The sequence below is a fragment of the Rattus norvegicus genome, chromosome 1, assembly GCF_036323735.1.
Source record: "Rattus norvegicus strain BN/NHsdMcwi chromosome 1, GRCr8, whole genome shotgun sequence".
NCBI classification, from domain to species: Eukaryota; Metazoa; Chordata; class Mammalia; order Rodentia; family Muridae; genus Rattus; species Rattus norvegicus.
The window spans coordinates 109079347-109099777 of NC_086019.1; the positions used below are offsets into that span (position 1 = coordinate 109079347).

Consider the following 20431-nt stretch of genomic DNA (forward strand, 5'->3'; position numbering starts at 1 on the left):
AAGTGGGCGTTTGTGAAGCAGAAGACATTTAATTGTGGGAAATTATAAGCTGAAAATGGTTTCATTCACCTTCCAACCATGTTCCCTTGGTACTTTTCAAATTCATAAGTCTGTTCCTTCTAAATAGATAGATGTGTAATTCTACAAGGGTGTGTTCGTTCTGACTGCCTTGTTTGGAAGCTATGGTAATCTAGAATGGGAACTGGAACACACACACACACACACACACACACACACACACACACACACACACACACACACACTTACACCTAACTAGCAAATGATAGGCTTTTCCAGGCCCAGAGGCAATATTTGGGATACTGTGTATATGCTTGTTTTATTAAATTATAATCGTGAATAACCTAAAATATAACCATTGAAAAGTGTGAGAACCATTACAGGCTACATAAAAATAAATAGTAGACAGATTTTGGTTGACTGCATTGATGTAAAAGAAACAGGAAATTCATTCATTAGGTACATTTATTGAAAGTTTTTGTGTGCTTGATCCAATGCTTATCTTTTATGTTTGATATACTCTTGATTCTCCAAATAATTCTGAGAACTTAGCTTAATTTGTCAACATACTTCACAGAGGAGAAGAAGACTGAGGGTCAGGAGGTAGCTCTTCCTGAGAAAATAGAAGGCAGAGCCAGGACTAGAACTCAAGACTCTAAGACCTTGAAATTCCAGTTATATCCAAAAGAAATTATGGTTAAAGAAAAGAGGATTGTAAAGAGAAGTAAAATAAAATGTGTTGTAGAAGGGAAGAGGTGGATGTTAATTGGTGGATAGCAAGACGATGGAATTATCAGAAAGGAGAAGGAAGAAGAAATCAAATTCAAAAAGGGTTACTTCATTGGGCTATGGTCTAGTTCTTAGGTTCACTGTAGGGAGTGAGTATATCCTATCCCCTGCAGCCACCCAGTGAGGAGGAAGTCCTGGCCAGGAACAAGACTTTTTACCTCACCCTTTACCTCTGAACTGCTTGTTTTCCCTGGAAACTGGTGATTTTTGAGCCCTGGAATGACATTGTGTGTGCTTCTCCAAGGATGATGAGACTCCTTCTGTTTATATCATCTGACCTCACAGAGTGGCTCTCCCAACCAAGAGTAGGTCAGGTGAAATCTGTGAGAAGAATTTGTAAAGAATTTCTCAAGGACAAATTTTTCTTCCTCCTATCAGTGGTAAAGGAAGGCTTTTCCTTTTCCGTCCCTTCCCTTCCCTTCCCTTCCCTTCCCTTCCCTTCCCTTCCCTTCCCTTCCCTTCCCTTCCCTTCCCTTCCCTTCCCTTCCCTTCCCTTCCCTTCCCTTCCCTTCCCTTCCCTTCCCTTCCCTTCCCTTCCCTTCCCTTCCCTTCCCTTCCCTTCCCTTCCCTTCCCTTCCCTTCCCTTCCCTTCCCTTCCCTTCCCTTCCCTTCCCTTCCTTCCTTTCTGTGCTTTGCAAAGATTCCCCTTTCTGTGCTATGTATAGGGTTTTTTTTCCTTTTCATTTATCCTCTACACCCTTACTTTTGTACAGGAGTTTCCTTTAAGGGCCACACTCTTAGACTATATTGTCCATCTGCTTCCCCACCCCTGTGTAATAACCGTTAAGATGAGAGCTCAAAAGTTCTGAACTTCAGCAGAAACCTTCAGGGTACATGTTCGCCTTGGTACTTGCTAGTAACCTGGGTTCCCTTCTGTCCCTCTGCTTTGCCTTCTGTATCTTTCTTTTGAAATGTGTCCACGGTGACTTTTGAGATTATTTTACTTATATATTAAATGCAGTATTTTCATTCAGGTAGAGAAGTTCTTCAGGGCATCTGGTCTACCATCTTGGTGGAAACAAAAACATTTATCCATTTGGCAGATTGAAGGATGTGAGGCCAACTGGAAGCTGAATATGGTTCCAAGATGCAAAGAGAATTGGAAGGCATCAAGTCTACTTGGAGTCAGGGCTCATCTTCAACTCAATAAACCCACTGTAAGAAGTGTTAGTGGGACATGATTGGAGCTGGGTTTGAGTTATCTAGCAGATGTGATTTAGACACAAATATAATCAGAGCTCAGGCCAGAGATGGAGACAAGGATTTGGAATCAAAATGACCTGAGACTAAGCCTTCTTTTGTCATTGTTGTTGATTTTTCTAGTCTTGAACAAGCCATTGGACTTTTCCGGCTGCCACATCCCTATCTATAGAGATAATTATTTCTGACATCAGCCCATGACTTTGGTGCAGGATAATGATTCATATTCAGTGAGCATTGGCTGCTGTTCATACTGGTAAGCCAGGAACCACCAGGGATCTCTAAAAAATGCACAGCTTCCTCAGTGGCTAGACACCACAAATGCCAGCAGCATCTCCTAGGTATCAGGGCTTTGATCTGCAGCAGGAAGAGGGGGACTTGAAAAGATATTTTATATGATATTTTATATGTGGACTTTCATGCGTGGTTACAGTGGAACCTCAAAGTTCTTCTGGAGAGCAAGTCTAGAACATGGTATCACCCCTCAGTATGTGGTCCTGGGTTATATAAAAAAGAAAACTGAGCAAGCCATGGAAGGAAGTGAGTTAGCAACACCCCTTCACAGAATCTATTAGTTTTGGCCTTCAGGTTCCTCCTTTGAGTTTGCCTTGCCTTCCTCTCATAATAGTCAGTAAACTAAGCAGAAATAAACCTTGGCATCTCAAGTTGCTTTTGGTTAAGGTCTTTATCACGGCAAATGAAAAATAAGTAAAACATTGCCTTTCTGAGACTGACTTTGTTTCCTTACGTGATTATCTCTAGTTGCATCCCTGTTTTCCCTGTAAATAACATGATTTCATTATTCTTTATGGCTGAAAAAGAATCCTATTGTATGTATGTATGCATTTTATGTATCCATTCCTCTGTTGTTGGGCACCGTGGTTGGTTTACCAGCTTAGCTTTGTGAACAGTGATACAAGAGAACATATATATGCAAGTCTCTCTGTGGTTGGTGTCCTGATCTGGTAAATACTGAGAAGTGGCATAGCTGGCCCATCTAGTATGTCTATTCTCAGGAAATTTCATACTGATCTCCATAGTAACTGAACTAGTGTATGTTCCCACTCAGTGTACTGGGTTCCTTTTGACATACACCCATCAGCAGTTGCTTTTGTGTTCTTGAGAGCTGCCATTCTGACTGGGGTGAGATGGATTCTCTCGGCCCATTTCTCAGATGGCTAAAGTCTTAGTTTTGTCTCTTGTTGCTGTGATAAGAGGCCTGGACAAAAGCAACTTAAAGGACATGGGGCTCACTTAGCTCTTCGTTTCAGGTTCCAGTCCATCCTTAACTGGGAAGTTAAAGCATCAGTAACTTGAAGCAACTGGTCAGATTCAATCCAGTCAAGAGCAGAGAGCAGTGAACTGGTGGATGCGTGTGCGTGTTCAGTCCTTGACATTTAGCTCAGTGTCCAGCACAGAAAATGGTGCTGCCCACATTCAGGGTGGGTCTTCACACCTCAGTAAACCAAGTCAAGAAAAATCCCTCACAGGCATGCCCACAGGAAAACCTACTCTAGACAAGTCCTCACTTAGACTCTCAAGCCAGGAAATTCTAGATTGTGATCAGTTGACAATTTCAAACCAGCCCTCCCAATGAGGGTGAACATTTTCTCATATGCATATTGGTCATTTGGACTTTGTTCCTCGAGAACTGTGTTTTCCTACATTAAGCCCATTTGTTGGTATTTTTAGTTTTGATTTTTTTGGGGGGGTTCTGTGATACTGAATTCTAAGACATTAATCAGGGCTAGCTAGATTTTCTACGACTGGGAATTCCTTTTGAAAATGTTGTTTACTTATTTAAGTTTGCATGTATACATACGAATGTAGCACAATGCCCGCCTTCAGGAGTCAGTTCCTCCCTCCATCACTTGGAACTCAGTTTTTTTTATGCGTGGCAACAGGCAGCTTTACTTGTTATATCAACTCACCAGCTCCTAGAGTTGGACTTTCTTGATTTCGTTTGTCTCTCCGAAATCCGTGTAGACAAATCAAGTTCCATTGAGAAGAGTTTTTCAAACTATCACATATTTAATTTTGAGACCTTTCTTTTTTTTTTTTTTTTCCGGAGCTGGGGACTGAACCCAGGGCCTTTCGCTTGCTAGGCAAGCGCTCTACCACTGAGCTAAATCCCCAACCCCCAGACCTTTCTTGTTTGAGGAACTCAGTGATGATTTTCCAATTAAGCTTGTGGGTTTAACCGTAGAAGATATTTACATTTTCTCCCATCCATATAGCAAGCACCACATAGTACTTCAAAGCAGAAAGTCAGTCTACTGTCTGACTAATGTACTCGGATCCATTCATTGACCTCTTTCTGTGAAAAAGCCCTCTGCTGTCTGTCTTCCAATGTGTGTAGAGCTGAGAATAAGTGAGTCAGTCTGTGGTGGCTTAGATAAGTGAGAGAACAGAGGTAAACACAATGGAGATGCAGACCTGAAACTGTATCTAGCTGGGATCTCAGGCATCCTCAGAGAGAGGCAGTTGTGTAGAAATAGCTTTTCAAAATGAATTTGTATAAATTCAGTATGCTCCCACCAATAGCAGAAAATGTAATTCAATTTTTTTGACTCAGAGCTGTTTTTCTCCTTTATTGTTGTTATAGGATTTAGCAGAGGAAAAGTAGGCAAGATTACATATTAAATGCCTTTGAAAAATTAGATTTCTTTTTACCTTAATATCCCTTTGCTTTGTTATCTGTTTATTACACTCTCCCTATTATACAGATTAGGCCTTTTTCATGTTGCTAGACAGAACTAAACATTAAAAGTCAAAAGAAAGTTCAGACAGGGAAACAAAATGTATTACATTAATAATGAAGTATTCTTAGGGCTGGCGCCTCATGGATGGACATAGCTCAGCTTTGTTGAATGGACACAGGTCATCTCAAAGGCTGACCTCAGATAAGCTCCCATATCACAGAAATTCAGTAGGTAAAGCTCCCCCTCAGATCATGGGGTCTCTAAGGACTTTCCTTCTTGGTGTTACATAAACACCAAGAGTTGTTCTAGAATTTTAAGGTGAAGGCACACACACTTCCCGTTGAGGTCATAAGCCCCATTTGGAGCCACCTTTAGCAGGCATGTCTAACTCATCTCTGTTTTTGCTCATCCCCAGCTCACGTAGAAACTACAGGGGCTAATAGATCGAATAAATATAGTGAGTGATGAGCTGTCGTTTCATTATCTTTGATGTATATGCAGCTCGGTTACTTAACCTCGCCAGACTCTTGGAAACGTATTTTATCTTTGCTTCCTAAAGAATTCCCAAAGATCTTAATTACCATAGATTCTAGAAACTCTATAATTAGGCTGGAGCTTTAAGTAAAATCGTACATATTAGAAGGACCTGTAGGGAGTTTAAAGCAAGTTCTCAGATCCAGCACATAGGTAGCTGAGGTGTCTGCTTTCTCTAACGTTTGCAGCTCACCATAGGAGGTAACGAAGGACACCTTCCCCTGAGAAATTACAAGTGCATGGAGGAAAAGGATGACAGAAACAGCCACAAGGGTCCATGGCATAGATTAGAATACACATGGACTGTGTTTTCTGAGAGTCGTGCTCTTCAGAAGCACAGGAGAGAGCATGGGACTGACTGTTGGCAGCTGATAGTTGTTGAGGGTGCACCTGGTTTCCTTCAGTGGGATAGTGTGATTTGCTCCTGCCCTGGTGAACCTCCTACACATGCTTGGGTAAGAAGCTACAGTTTAACTCAGGGAGTCACACATCGAGAAGAGCCATGGAAAGAGGAGGGGGCCTTGTTAAGAAAAAGGGTTCCCAAGGGAGAGAGAAGGAGATAAGGGAAGAGAACGGGCTGCCTGTGAATATGACTTAAATTTATTATATAAGTGTATAAAACTGTTGCACAATAAAAATATTGATAAAAGGAAGATGGCGCGATAGAAGAAAGATGTTTCCCAGGCTTGCCATTATACCTAAGATACTGGCTTGAAATTGTCATTGTTGGATCCAAGGCGGCTCTGCTCTCTAAGGGAAACAAATGCAAAGCATTGGTAGTCAAGGTGTGATTTAGAAAGAAAAGAGAAATTAGGAATTGGTACTTGCTTCTCATGATGACACTTTATGTGAAGGAGGTAGGGCGTGGGGAGGTCTCTCTCTCTCTCTCTCTCTCTCTCTCTCTCTCTCTCTCTCTGTGTGTGTGTGTGTGTGTGTGTGTGTGTGTGTGTGTGTGTATGTGGCCATGAATAAAACTAGGCTCCATACATTCCAGGCAGGCATACTACCATGGAACTACTCTTTGGCTCTATGCTGTGTTTTTGCAGGAAAACTAGAGTAGGCTGAACGTAGAACATTTCAGATAGAGAATTGGAACCATAGGCAGAGAACATTTTAAGGGAACCTAGTGTGCTGAGTGTGGCCATGGGTAGGGTGAGGTCATGAGGGCCTCAGATATCTGAAGACAAGGCTTGCTTAGGATGGGGCCAAGGGCAGGCTGAGGCAGGAGGATCTTCAAGGTTTGAAGGTAAGGCTTGTGCAGGATGGAGTCAAGGAAGAACCATCCATCAGGGAAAGGGGAAAGAGTTTTCTTTTCTGAATCAAGAGGATTGTTTCAGCATGTTGAGCTAACTAAACGGAGGCTTTCCTCTGGAGGTAACGAGTATGCTGCCACCCAAGATAATCACTCCCAGGAGTTCCTCGTGAGGATGGCTGAGCTTTATATTCCCTTGGAATTTGTAGATTAAAGCATCTGTGGTTAATAGCATGAACGACTACCCCAGAGAAGTGTGTACATGCATGTTGGTGTGTGTGCCTCTGTGTGTGCCTGTGTGTGTGTGTGTGTGTGTGTGTGTGTGTGTGTATTTCAAGACCAGAAGCTCATGTCTTCTTCTCCCACTATTCATCTTTTTTTTTTTTTGAGATAGTCTCCCCTTGAATCAAGAGTCCTTCAATTCAGCTAGCCTTGGTAATGAACATTAGAGATCTGTCTTCATCTCCCTTGCACCATGGTTACAGACAACTGCTTCACCCAGCTTTGACCTGGGTGATGGGGATGGAACTCACTCCCTCACGTTTGCCTGGCAAGTGCTTTACCCACTGAACCGTCTCTGGCCCTCTCCCACAACCAACCAGTCAACCAACCAATCAACAACCAACAACCAACCAACCAACCTACCAACCAACCAACCAATCTAATCAACTAACCAACCAACTAATCTAATCAACTAACCAACCAAGCAACCAGCCAGCCAGTCAACCAACCATATCCTCCTGATCTCAATTATGGTTTACTCAGCCTCCCCTGACCTTCCTCTGAATGTTCAAATGAATTCTGTTTAGGGACACTGATCTGGAAAGACCCTGAACTCTCTCCTGGTTTTCTTTTCTTGTTGCAAGCCCCCAGAATTTTCATTCGAGAGGAAGTTATGCCTTCACTTTTGCAAACTGCACAGAGAGGATGGTAAGAGACAGATGTGAGCGCACGAGGCCTCCCAATTAAATCTCTACTCAGCATCCTAATCAATTCCCGGGAACTCACTCATTGCCAGCACATCTGTGTGGGTTTGTGCTGTAAGCACACGCTGTCATGTATACCCATGAGGCTCCAGAGACACCATTTAATGTCTCATTTGATGTTCATTAGACCACGGGAGACAGCATGTCTTCAATTTAGTGTGATTTTACCTGCGTGAAAACCAGAAAACAGATTCTGTTAAGAGTCAGGAAACTACTCAGCGATTTTTTTCCCTCTTTCCTTGGATTCCCCCTCCCCTCCTTATTACTATTAGCTTTGCTGGAACAGTGCAATCTAATCACACAAATTACAGCCGTTAAATCTTTTCTGCAGCTGAATTATGCAGAGACGAGACTTGGTCAACTGGAAAATTGCCACTGTGAGAAGACCTGCCAAGTGAGTGGGCTGCTCTACAGGGACCAAGACTCCTGGGTGGATGGTGACAACTGTAGGAACTGCACGTGCAAAGTAAGCCCCTAGCTTAATTCTTCTCTTCAGGACACAGGTCGGCTGAAGAACTTGTGGTTATGCTACTTAACACATAGTGTTACTTCCCATATACCCACTCACCTTTCGTAACGCTTGCAATTCACAAATACTTAGAAATTAAAGTCTTCTTTTCTCTATACTCTTTAATCTAACTTTGTGCTTAAGTAACTTACTGTCTGGAGTCTGAAAGTCAGGTATGGAGGGAGGCAGAGATTCCTTTGATTTCCAGGCCTACAGGGAGCTTTCTTCTCTTTATTCTTTCTCCTAGAGTACACACTTTAAGATTTAATTCTTTTACTTTCAATGATGTGTTCTCATGTGCGTCACTGTGTGAGTGTGTAGGTGAGAGTGAAGGTACCCACAGGAACCATACGTTTTGGGTTCTCCCAGGGCTGGAGTTACAAGTGGTTGTAAGTTGACCAGCATGCATGCTGGGAACTGAACTCAGATCCTATGAAAGGGTGGTACACACTCTTAAGCTCTGAGCCACCTCTCCAGCCCCCACCATAAACTTTTAACAGTTTAGTCTCTCGGTGTTTGTGTTATATTTTTTTGCAAGGTGTCTGTCCCTGAGAACTACAGACATCCACCTCTCCCTGCTTTATGGAATATCCATCATCTGTAGACTCCTTTAGTCTCAGAAAAATCATCAGAGCCTCACCTCAGATTAGTAGTAAACCCTGTCCAGTTGAAATTACCTGATAAATATCTGAAGAATGCCGTTGTTTGCCCAGGAAAACACAACATGGATTGTTAGAGACTTAAAAATGATTGACAAGGTCTACTAAAGGTGTTATTTATATTCTCATAGAAATAGGCTTTTTGTTTTCTGCCTAATCTACTTAGTCCACACGGGCAGGTGGCTGAAGCCAGGGATGTTTATCAGAAAAGTAATTGAGGTGACAGAGGTTCATTCTGGCCAGAGAGAATACTTCACTCGTGGTTGTGGACGGCTCTGGGAATTCTCCACATTGCCCTGTCTCCCTGAGGGCCTGGGGAAGTGAGGCAAACTTCCTCTGAGATAGACGTGTTAAGAGCACCTCAGAGACCCCTTTCTCTGTTTTTCCCTTCTCAGAGTGGTGCCGTGGAGTGCCGCAGGATGTCCTGTCCCCCGCTCAACTGTTCCCCAGACTCACTTCCTGTGCACATTTCCGGCCAGTGTTGTAAAGTTTGCAGACGTAAGTATTCACCAGGGGTCAGAGTGGTCCTCTGTATTTTTCCAGGTATTTTCTCTCTGTTTCAGGACTAACATTTGTGAGTTAAAGCAGTGGCAGTTGGTCTGATACTGGAGAAAAGGGCCGAATGGTTCAGTTCCCATCATTGTAGCAGACACTGTGTGCAGATTCCTCCTCCTCCAAAACAGCGCCTAACCCACCCTAATTACTGTCCCCATGCTTTACCTCTGAAGTGACCAACTCACTTCTCCAGGTACTAAGACTAGGCTGGACTTGATGTGTGAATTCATAAGACACCCCTCCCTCCACCCCCCCCACACCCCAGGCTTATGTGGTTTGGTCCTTTTTTTTATTTTAAATGATCAAGTTAAGGGTCAAATTGTGTATTTAGTTTCTCTGAGGATTTGGAAAGATCTCTTGTTATTAAGGTGCCCTTTTTAGAACTCTCAGTATGAAATTAGTTTGAAATGCTGAAACATTTATTTTCCGTGTTGGCCAACCCAAGTAACAGTGATAAAAAGTACCTTTTCAGCCTAGAGAGATGGCTCAGCAGTTAAGAGCACTGGCTGCTCCTGCACAGGACCCAGGTTCAGTTCCCAGCACCCACGTGGCATCTCACAACCATCTGTAACTTCAGTTCCACAGGACGTGACACCTTCTTTTACAGGTGTTGGTACCAAACATGGTGCACATACATATACAGCCACTCACACGTGTACATAAAAAAGAGAACTTAGAAAGGTGCTCTTGTTACCATTGCAGAGAGCACAAAGTAAACTAAGACGGGGAGAGCCCTGCATGTGCCTGCTATGCTCTGTACTATGCTGGACACTTCTGTTCAATATATTGGCTTCTCATGGGAAAGTAACCTACACTGTTAGCACCCCATTTTATCAGATGCTCCAGCCTAGAGGGAATCAGTTTCCCTAGACCAGAAGGCTACTGACATCCCAAGCTACCTTGGCTGACTACAAGGCCTGCGGATAAAAGCATCATAAAAGCAACTGAAACAGAGAGAAAAACCTCTGGGTGGAAATGTGGCAGCCTAGCTGGGTGGTGCATACACGCATTCCTGAACTGTGAACACAGAAGCAGAGGGGTTAGGAGTTCAAGGCCACCTCCAGATATATAGTGTGTTTGAGGATTGCTTGACTTACATGAGACTCTGTCTCAAAAATGCCAACAAGAAAACATCCCCCAACCAAAAAAGCAGGCAAGCAAACACAAATGGAATTGATAAATTCTGCTTGGCTGACTTAGCCATTATCACTTAGATGTGTTTTAAATACAATGAATCTTATTTTACTGAATTTCGCTTTCCTACTGTTTCACTGTTGTATAACCATTTCCCAGTTATCAAAGGTCTAGGTTGTTTCCCATTTTTCATTATTATAATGACTCCATGATAATGTGCTTCAAACAAAAACACATTTTTGATTATTTTGAATTTCTTTAATATAAGATTGTCCAGTGTAGAATGATTGGGCCCCAAATCGACACTTTCAAGACTCCTTTGCATTTATTTATTTATTTATTTATTTATTTATTTATTTATTTATTTATTTTGTGTGTGTGTGTGTGTGTGTGTGTGTGTGTGTGTGTGTGTGTGTGTGTAGGTACATGTGGGATTCAGAGGACATCACTGGCTGTCGGTTCTCTCCTTCTGCTGTGTGTGTCTAGGAAATGAGTTCATATATCAGCCTTGGCAGTGGGTGGCTTTATCTGCTGAGCCATCTTGCTGGCCCTTAAGGCCTTGGTTACATATAATTAATTCTCTTTATTATATGTTAGCGAGATTGACATTTTTCTGTATTCTGGTTTATTTGAGAATTATTGAGTTGCAAGATGATCCCAGAAAGTTGCCCACTTTTTGCCAAGATGTTGAAGCATGACATAATGGTAACAGCAGAGTTTTGTATTTATGTGGAATGCAGATCAAATTGGCTACATAGAACTCATCTTCTCAGTGACTCTGATGATACTTAGATGCTCGGAGATTGAGTGGGAATATGAACACAATAGATTACAAAGTTAAAAGGTTGAGAACTTCTGGCCCGGAAGACTTCTATTTCTTACTAGGTTTTAAGTAGAAATCTCTGTTAGGTAGTTTTGGGTTTGGGCGTCCGCTTTGGGTTGTGAAAGAGAAGCTCCCACTGAGCCAGGCACAAGTTCCAGTGTCCATAATTGAAGAGTTATAGTTGTGGAGTTGTGTGGACACATGCATGTCTAGGAATGTTCACAAGCAGCAGCTTAGCTGCTATGTAGAAAGGAGTAAGAGCCTTTTAGGTATCTGTGTGAGTAAGAGCATACCTGTCAGATGGAAACATATAGGTTAAAAAAAAAGGCACATAGAATTAAACACAGAATAGTTGTTTTTAATTTAAAAAAAATTAAGGATTTTAAAGAGTGTTCAGGGGCTGGACCTAGGCCTCACACATGTGTAGCAGATGAGCAGCTTGGTCTTCATGTGGGTCCCCTAACAACTGAAGAGGGGCTGTCATGGATCCCCTTCTCCTAGCTGGACTGCCCGGTTGGGCCTCAGTGCGAGAGGATGTGCTTAGTCCTGCTGCTACTTGATGTTTCATGGTGGGTTGGTACCCAAGGGGGGATGGGTTCCCCTTCTGTGAGAAGAAGAGGAGAGAGTAATTGGGGGAGGGATTTGTGAGGGTGGGACTGGGAGGAGAGGCAGTAGGTAGGGAGGCTGAGACCGGGTTGTAAAGCGAATAAATAAATTAATTAATGGAAAAATAATTAAAAAACAAAAATAAAAAACAAATACAAGGTTATTTTTAAAAATTAAGTTTTTTTGGAGGGAGGTGGGTGGTGGGCGGCATCGTGTGGATGAGGGCACCGGCTGCTCTGTGAGCGTTTGAGCATCCACAGCTCACAATGGCCTCTAACTTCAGTTCTCATATCCTGTTGCCTTCTTGGCCACCAACACGCATGTGGTACATACATAAACTTACACAGGTGCACAGATATAGATACAGTTTTTTTTTTAAATGAAGTTTTCAAGCAAGGCTATGGGACACTCAGAGAAGTGACTTAAGAAAGGACATTGTGTTAACAGAGCTCGAGGCAGTGGCCAAGCCTGGGACTTGGACATCTTCCATATAAAGGTGATGGGGCAAGCAGCCAGACTGCCTGGGGAGAGGAAGAGAAGGGAGGGCTGTGAGTGACAGCTAAAGGACCTGGCATGCGAGCATTGATTTACAGGAGTGTCTGTGCGAGAGAGAGCAGGTGCCACATTTTGAACGGGAGCCCACAGGAGACAAGCCACGTGAAGCACAGAGACAGGGCAGAGGGAAGAAACAGTTTTGTGTGTGCTTATGTGTATCATGCCTTCTGTTTGACATCTGTGGGTTGGAGATGCCTTGGTGATACCCGGCTTGATGTGGGTATCTTACTCAGAGAAGCTAACCAAAGTAATTTACTGAGGAAGGGAGAACTTTTGGGTGTTTAGTACTTCTGATCAGCCAGGTACTTTTAGTATAAAGCAGAGTGCTATGTCAAAGTCACCAAGTGCCCAGGGATGGCTGACATGTGTGAGGTAATGAAGATCTGAATGTGGACAGAGGAACCGCTTATGCGCATCTGACAGGAAGACCAAAAGCAGCACCTGTCAATTGTTCATTCAGTGTGCACCCATGTGGCCAAAGTGTCCAGCCCCTGAACTCAAGAAATCAAGGTCAGATCCAAAGGCACGGGTGTCGGGGAGTGCAGGAGGAACAATAAACTGTCTCTTAATGCCCGACATGCTTGTTTCTGACATCATGAGGAAGTGTGTGCTGGGACTGGGTTTCAATTTCATGGTTGGACACTGTGAAATACTCTTACTTTGCACGTCCCTGGTGTGCCATGAGGGGCTCCAGGTATCCATGTGCATGTCTGCTCACACTGAAAGCTGTAGAAGTGAATTCTCCAGTGCCCAGCCAGAGGCAGTAGGGCCTGACTCTCCTTGCACTTGAATTTCCTCAGACATCAAAAAATAAGTCTTTTGGCTGCAGATCAAGAGGTTTGATAATGAGGACTGATGTTATACATAAAGAAGGAGATGACAGCGAAAGAAGGGATGTTATCAGAGCAGTAGGGGAGAATATGAACGCAGGGGGACTTTCCAATCCCACAAGTTGTCTGAGTTTATTTTGTGGACTCCTGGCATCCATGTCATGTGAACTTTCTGCACCTTGACACAGCCTCAAGTAATGGAGACATACAGACACAGGCTGATATCATCCCCCAGTTCCCAAAGCTCCCTATGATTTGACGGCATAAAATTCAGCAGACATTTATTTTTTTTTTATAGTGGCCCGGTGGATGCAGGATGTGTCTCTGAGTGTGGCATAAACAGTAGGGCATTTTTATCTCCATATAGGAGTTCTGGATGAGCCTGACAGAAAAAGGAAGGAGCCAGCCGAATGTTTCAAGACAGGGTAGCAAGCGTGTTAATACCATTGTGGAGAGGCAAGGGGCCAAAGGGAAAGAAGGGAAGAATTTCTGCATCACCCAGTCCATGCCAAGAAACAGATGGCAGCGTGGATGGGAGTGTGTTTAGCAGAACTGTCACTGTGGAGCGAGCCGCCTTGCCGAGTTGTCAGCTGCTGTCTTTAGAAGCATGGGAATTTTTCAGACAGGAATCCCAGGGTCTTGGAGATGGGTTCTTCCTGTGTAAGCCAATGAATGGGGTGGTGGGCGGACCCAGAGTGTCATTTGGAGCAATGAGTCACAGTCATGGATTTATCTAGAACATTGAGGCATAAAAGAGATTTTTTAAAATGAAGAAACGAGGAAAGAATCACCTAGGGAGCTGTATCATCCCTTTATTTAGGTGTTGTTACTGTTGCCGCATTTGCTCTGAAACTCTGGGATGTTGGAAACTACATGGAATAGCAGAAATAACTCCTAGCAGGCCAGGGGATTTGTTGTCATTTTTTACTCCTCACTAGAGCTCATTAGGTTGAAGTTGAAGCAGTGTTTATCATTTTTAGTCAACAATAGGCCCAGAGAGGCACTGGGCTTGAGGTGGGATTCGCAATTATGCCTACACTTCTGACTCTCATGGAGGTGACAGCGGGGAAGATGTAAAATTAAGCGTATAGTTAAGATCCAATGTGACATAAGCTCTATGTGTAGTTACGATGCAATGTGATAGATGCTCTTCTAGGGTGTGGCCCAAAGAACAATGGAAACAGCATGTAGGAGAGTTAATTAGGATTCGGGGGGGGGGGCTCAAGAACAACTTCTTGGGTCTGGAGAGATGGCTTAGTCTGTGCAGTGCCCACTTTGCAAGCAAGAGGATCAGAGCTAGGATCCCCAGAGCCCATGGAAATGTTGGACAATGTGGCATGAACCTGTGACACCAGCCATGTGTGTATACAGAGGCAAGCAGATTCCTGAAAGTCACTGGCTCCTCAGCTTAGGTAAACATGTTAAAATGAAGGTGAGTGCAACAGAGGAAAGAGATCTAATATTCACCTGGGCCTCCCCATTCACAAATGTGAGCACCCTCCCACCCTGTACCTATCCACCTAATTAAGCACTTATATCACAAATACAACACAGACACATAGACAGACAGACACCCCCCACACACAAGCATCTTAAGAGAAGATGGGGCATTATTAAAATGGATCTATGTCTGTCTGTCTATCTATCTATCTATCTATCTATCTATCTATCTATCTATCTATCTATCTATCTATTGAGAGGATTAAAGTGGATGGCTATAAGCGGGGAAGGTGTAGATTGGGGCATATATGTTTGAGAGGGCAGAAATAGATAAGTAAGTATATATGTTGGGAGGCACAAAATAGATGGGTTTATATATTAAAAGATGCAAATGAATGGGTAAATATCTTGGAAGGGTAAAAATTGATATATATATATATATATATATGGTAGAAATAGATAAGTAAGTATATATGTTCAGAGGGTAGAAATGTATGGCTATGCATGTAAGAAGGGTGGAAACAGAAGGGTGGGTATATGTTAAAGTTATCAAAAGGGATGGGTAGATAGAAATGGATGGGTGTAGCGTTGGAATGGTATTCTGGTTATGTTTATGTCAACCTGACACGATTGAGAGGAGGGAAGTCAGATTGAAAAAATGTCTAGATTTAAGATTGGGGTGTACACAGCCAAACAGTGGATGGAGCTTGGGGACTCTTATGGAAGAATAGGAGGAAAGATTGCAGGCCTTGGAGGAGATAGGAACTCCACAGGAGTCAACTAATGTGGACCCTTGGGGCTCTCAGAGACTGAACAAAAAACCAAAGAACATACACAGGCTGCACCTAGGCCTCCTTACATGTGTGTAGCAGATGTGCAGCTTGGCCTTCATGTGAGTCCCAAACAACTGGAACAGGAGTTATCCCAAAAACTGTTGCCTGTATATGGGATGTGTTCTACTAACTGGGTTGCCTTGTCTGGCCTCAGTGGGAGAAGGTGCACCACATTTCACAGAGACTCGAAGTGTTAGGATGGGGGGAGACCAAGGAGGACTCCACCCACTCAGAAGAGAAGGGTAAGGGGGAGAAGGATTATGGGAGGGGGTGACTGGGAGGCAGACAGTGAGAGGGATATAAAGTGAATAAGTAAATTAAAAAGGTTTTAGAAAGAATTGGGATGAGGATAATGCTGTTGGGCATTTTCTTGGTTATTAACTGATAGTGGAGAGGTCAGCCTATTGTGGGTGGTGCCATCCCTGACTGGTGGTCTTGGTTGCTGTAAAAGAGCTGGCTGAACAAGCTATTCTGAGTTGAGAATCTGTTTCTGGTTAGCTGGGATGGAAGAATTAGCTGTGGCTAATAAGATAGCGGAACTACTAAAGCGAATCCTTTGCATGGATACTTGATGCTAGTTGGCTGGAGCTGAAAATTTAGCAGTGATTAAGAAGAGACTAGCATCATTGATGTGAATTCTTCTGGAAAATGATTCCTGAAAGTCAGCACACAGAAGCTGTGTTCCAGAGGTGACCAAGGTTGTACATTTCACCTGACAGCCAGACTTGGTAGTAGTTACCCAGATGGTAATAGATTGGGAGGCATGGAGGGTTCCTGAATAGCAGCTGCGGTTTGGCACTGAGGAGCCAGGATAGGCTCTTGGAGAAGGTGTACAGCCTCAGTAGTAGGAGAATCCCCAGAATTGAAGGCATTGTAGAGAAAGAAATTGAGGCTTGGCACTGTGAAGAGAGCTCAGGAGAGGTGATTAGTCAAAGTGCATCCACGTTGCGGCAGAAGAACTGAGCATTTTTGAGATAACCATAGGATCACCATCAAGAATAGCAGCAGAGGTGGAGTGGAGCCAGCCAAAGTGTACATAGGAAGACAAGCCATGTGTGATGCAGCAGGTGAGCCTTTCAGGGGCCCAGAAGGTCATTAGTGAATCCCAGATAGTGGACATTGAGTTACTTATTCTTTTAAAGTTTGGTTTTACTTTATTCAGATCGTGAATGTGGCCTGGTTCTTTTCCTCTTGAAGTAAGAAAACATTTAATTTTTTTTTGATTTTTTTTTAAAGCCTACAGTTGAGAGACTTTAAATGTAAAAATGATGTATTGGAGTTTGACAGAGATTTTGGACTTTAAAAGAATGGATGTTTTTCAAAACATAACTTTTAAAGAATTTGAATTTTTGAGGTTGTGGGATTCTTAAAGTTTGTAAAATGTTTTGTAGTGGTGTCTTTATTAATGTGCAGTCTTAGAGATGAACAAGAAAGAAAAGGTTGTGGCTTAATAGAGATGTCCTTGGGTGTCAAGATGACAAGGAGTCAATCGTGCTGGTTAGTTTTATGTCCACTTAACACAAGCTATAGTCATTTGAGAAGAGGGAGCCTTGCTTGAGAAAATGCCTCCATAAGATCTGGTTGTAGACAAGCCTGTAAGGCATTTTCTTAATTGGTAATTGATGGGGGAGCTTAACCCATTGTGAGTGATGCCACTCCCAGGCTGGTGGTCCTGGATTCTACAAGAAAGCAGGCCAAACAAGCCATGAGCCACAAACAAGTAAGCAGCGTCCATCCATAGGCTCTATGTTAGTTCTTGTTTCTAGGTTCCTGCCCTGTTTTTGAGATCCTGTCCTGACTTCCTTTGATGATGAACAATGATATGGAAGTATAACTCAAATAAACCCTTTCCTCCCATCGTTGCTTTTAGTCATGGTGTTTCTTCCCAGCAATAGTATCCCCAACTAAGACAGAGGTGCATAATGGAGAGCTGAGCTTTTCTGTAGAAGACAAGAATATATGCAATGCTTGGTAGAGAGAGAGAGCATAACTGTGACATAAATGGTGTATGAATATTTGAGTAAAATCATGGGGTTTGGTAAGTTTTTGACATTTTGAGAGGTCAGGAAAAGCTGACAGACCATGGTGCCTTTTTAGTTGTCTGTGGAAGGACTGGGGAAGGCTGAGGTTTGGTAGCACAGGAGAAGAGGGACTCTCATAGTCTTAATGAGGACACTGTCAGAGTAAGGAATGGAGAAGCATAGATTGAGCAGGAAGCATTGCTCTGACTTGGTTCCTCACTGGGCACAAGATTGAGTAAGAAGTACACAGAGAAGGCACTGGGGTAGATAATGGTGCCATTCATGGAGAAGAGAGCATTAAGGTGAAGCTGGGTGGTATAGGTTGCTGCAGGCCAGGAGTTGACCAGGAACAGTCTGCTGTGGAGATTCTACACGTTTTATTAGAAAAGGCACACAGGATCAGTTAGCCATCAGAATGGGTGCTGAAGGAAGCAGAGTCAGGCAGAAGAAGTTGGTGACAAGATACTCATAGCAAATGCCTCAGTTCTTCCCACTGGGATCCTCAGTCAGAATGGCCTTTCAGAGTTGTCCTGAGTCAGTCCAGGAAGGCAAGACTTTGTGTCATTTTATCATTACTTTATCAGATTTGGGCAAGTCCAGTAAGGAGTCTTGACTTTGGGCAAAGTGGCTCTCCATAGCACAACACAGATCAAGAGTTGTCTGAGGCCTGTTGGGTAACACTGTTCCAACAGCTGTATAAATATGTCAGTTGTCACAGAGAGCTCTGGGCAGCATGTCAGAGCTCTGCCCAACAGAGGTGACACGTTAAGTAAACCAGCATTTGTTTCTGGGCTCTTCACTTTCTGTGAGTATGAAGGTTGTGCAGGTGCTTACAGGACTATGAACATGAACGTTGCGTGAGTATGTGAAGACTGTAGAACCAGGGAACTACCAAAGTTAGTCAACCCAACTTTAATAGATACAGAGAAGGCCTGAGAGGTGAGGCAGTTTTATGAACTAAAGGCAAGTGTGTATTTATTTCTGTTTCTCTAGAGAGCTGGGGCTAGAAGGCCCTTATCTAGCCAGGAAAGAGTTCAATCAGACCTTTGCTTTCCGTTTCTTGTTGAAGTGGCTGGAAAAATCTAGTAGAATCAGAGAGGGGTCATAGCAAATTGACATATTCTGCAAATGCTTAAAATGAGTCAGCAAGTGAAGCCAAGGACTGAGCCCTGGCAGAATCTAAATTGAGCTGTTTCTTTTTGAAATGTTCTACAGGGCTGACTTCCACTTTCTGCCCTCCCTGTTAGCCCACACAACTCACCTTTCTCAAGGCCTCTTCTCCAGGGTGCTGATGTCACAATTGTCCAGGTTGGCCTGACTGTCTTAGTTGTCTGAATTTGATGAAGTGCATCTGGACTCAGGGCACTCTCCTCTCAGAATTATGAGGAAGCACATGGGGGATCCTCAGGGTTGTGTAAAGTTTTGATGAACAGAACATATGCACTTTTACCCAGAGGCATGATAGTAGGATGGTCTGCATCAAAACAAGTATGAGGACATGAGTTCAGATCCCAGTACTCAAATAAATAGCTGGGTATGGCCTTGTAATGGCAGCTCTGGAAAAGCAGAGCATGTCAGGACCGGTACCAAACCCTGTCTCAACAAATAAGATGGAGAGGGGCACAGGAAGATACCCGATGTTGATATAAAGCTACCACATATATATGTTTCTACCTGTACTCATGAGCATATAAACAGAGAGAGAGAGAGAGAGAGAGAGAGAGAGAGAGAGAGAGAGAGAGAGAGAGAGAGAGAGAGAGAGAGGCGGGGGTGGGAAAGGGGGGAAGGGAGAGAGAGTGAGACTCTTTGGCTGGCTACCTACCTACCTACCTACCTACCTACCTACCTACCTACCTACCTACCTACCTATTTATCTTACTAATTCAATTTGCATTCTGATTACTGCCCCCATTTCCAGTCACACCCTCCCACAATCCTTCCCCTCTACCCCTTTCCCCTCTGAGTGTGTGGGGGCCTACGACCCTGGCACATCAATTCTCTGCGAGGCTAAGTGGATCTTCTCCCACTGAGGCCAGACAAGGCAGCCCAGTTAAAACATGTCCTATGTACAGGCAACCCCCCCCCCACTCTAGTTGTTTGGGACCCACAAGAAAACCAAGCTGAACATCTGCTACATATGTGCAGGGAGGCCTTGGTGGTTCAGTCTCTGAGAGCCCCAGGTTAGGTCCAGGTTAGTTGACTCCTTTGGTCTTCTGTGGAGTTTCTATCCCCTTCTGGGCCCACAGTCCTTCCTCCTATTCTTTTATAAGAGTCTCAGGCCCAAAGCTCCATCCACTGTTTAGCTGTGGATGCCTGCATCTTTCTGAGTCAGCTGCTAGGTGGAGTCTCTCAGAGGACAGCCATGTTAGACTCCTGTCTGCAAGCATAGCAGAGTATCATTAATAGTGTCAGGGATTGGCGCTTGTCCATGGGATGGGTCTCAAGTTGGGCTGTTATTGGTTGACTATCCCTTCTGTCTGTGCTCTATCCCCTGTTCCTACATTTCTTGTAAGTGAGCTGACCCAGTCCCAAAAGGACTTGCATGGTATTTATTCACTTATAAGTGGATATTAGCCACAAAATATAGGAAACCAACAATACACCTCACAGACTCAAGCTAAACAAGAAGGAGGGCACAATCAAGGATGCTTGAATCTCACTTAGAAGAGGAAATAAAATAGTCATGGAAGGCAGATTGAGGGAGGGAACTGGGAGGGAGATGAGATGGGGAAGGGAATTGGGGGGGGGTAGGATCAGGTGTAGGAGGGACAAGCATGGCCAGCTGTCCATGAGAATGAATGGAAATCTGCAAGTGACATGGGTAGGGGGAGGTGGGGGACATCTCCAGGATGAGACAAAGACCAGGGACAAGGGAGACATCCAAGAATCAGTGGTGGTTACCTTATCTGTGACTCTCAGCATTGGGGATATGGAGCCTGAGAGGCTATCTTCTGTAGCCAGGTAGGAACTCCAGTGGAGTGACAGG

General features: G+C 43.6%; 1 protein-coding gene across 7 annotated transcripts in view; it reads left to right on the plus strand.

Annotated features, from left to right (window-relative positions):
• Positions 1 to 20431, plus strand: part of Nell1 (neural EGFL like 1) — an 864397-nt gene that overhangs the window by 233885 nt on the left and 610081 nt on the right. For all 7 annotated transcript variants that reach the window (NM_031069.2, XM_063275221.1, XM_063275215.1 and 4 more), the window contains 2 exon segments: positions 7813 to 7947; positions 9044 to 9146. In NM_031069.2, coding sequence (NP_112331.2) covers positions 7813 to 7947; positions 9044 to 9146 — 238 coding nt within the window.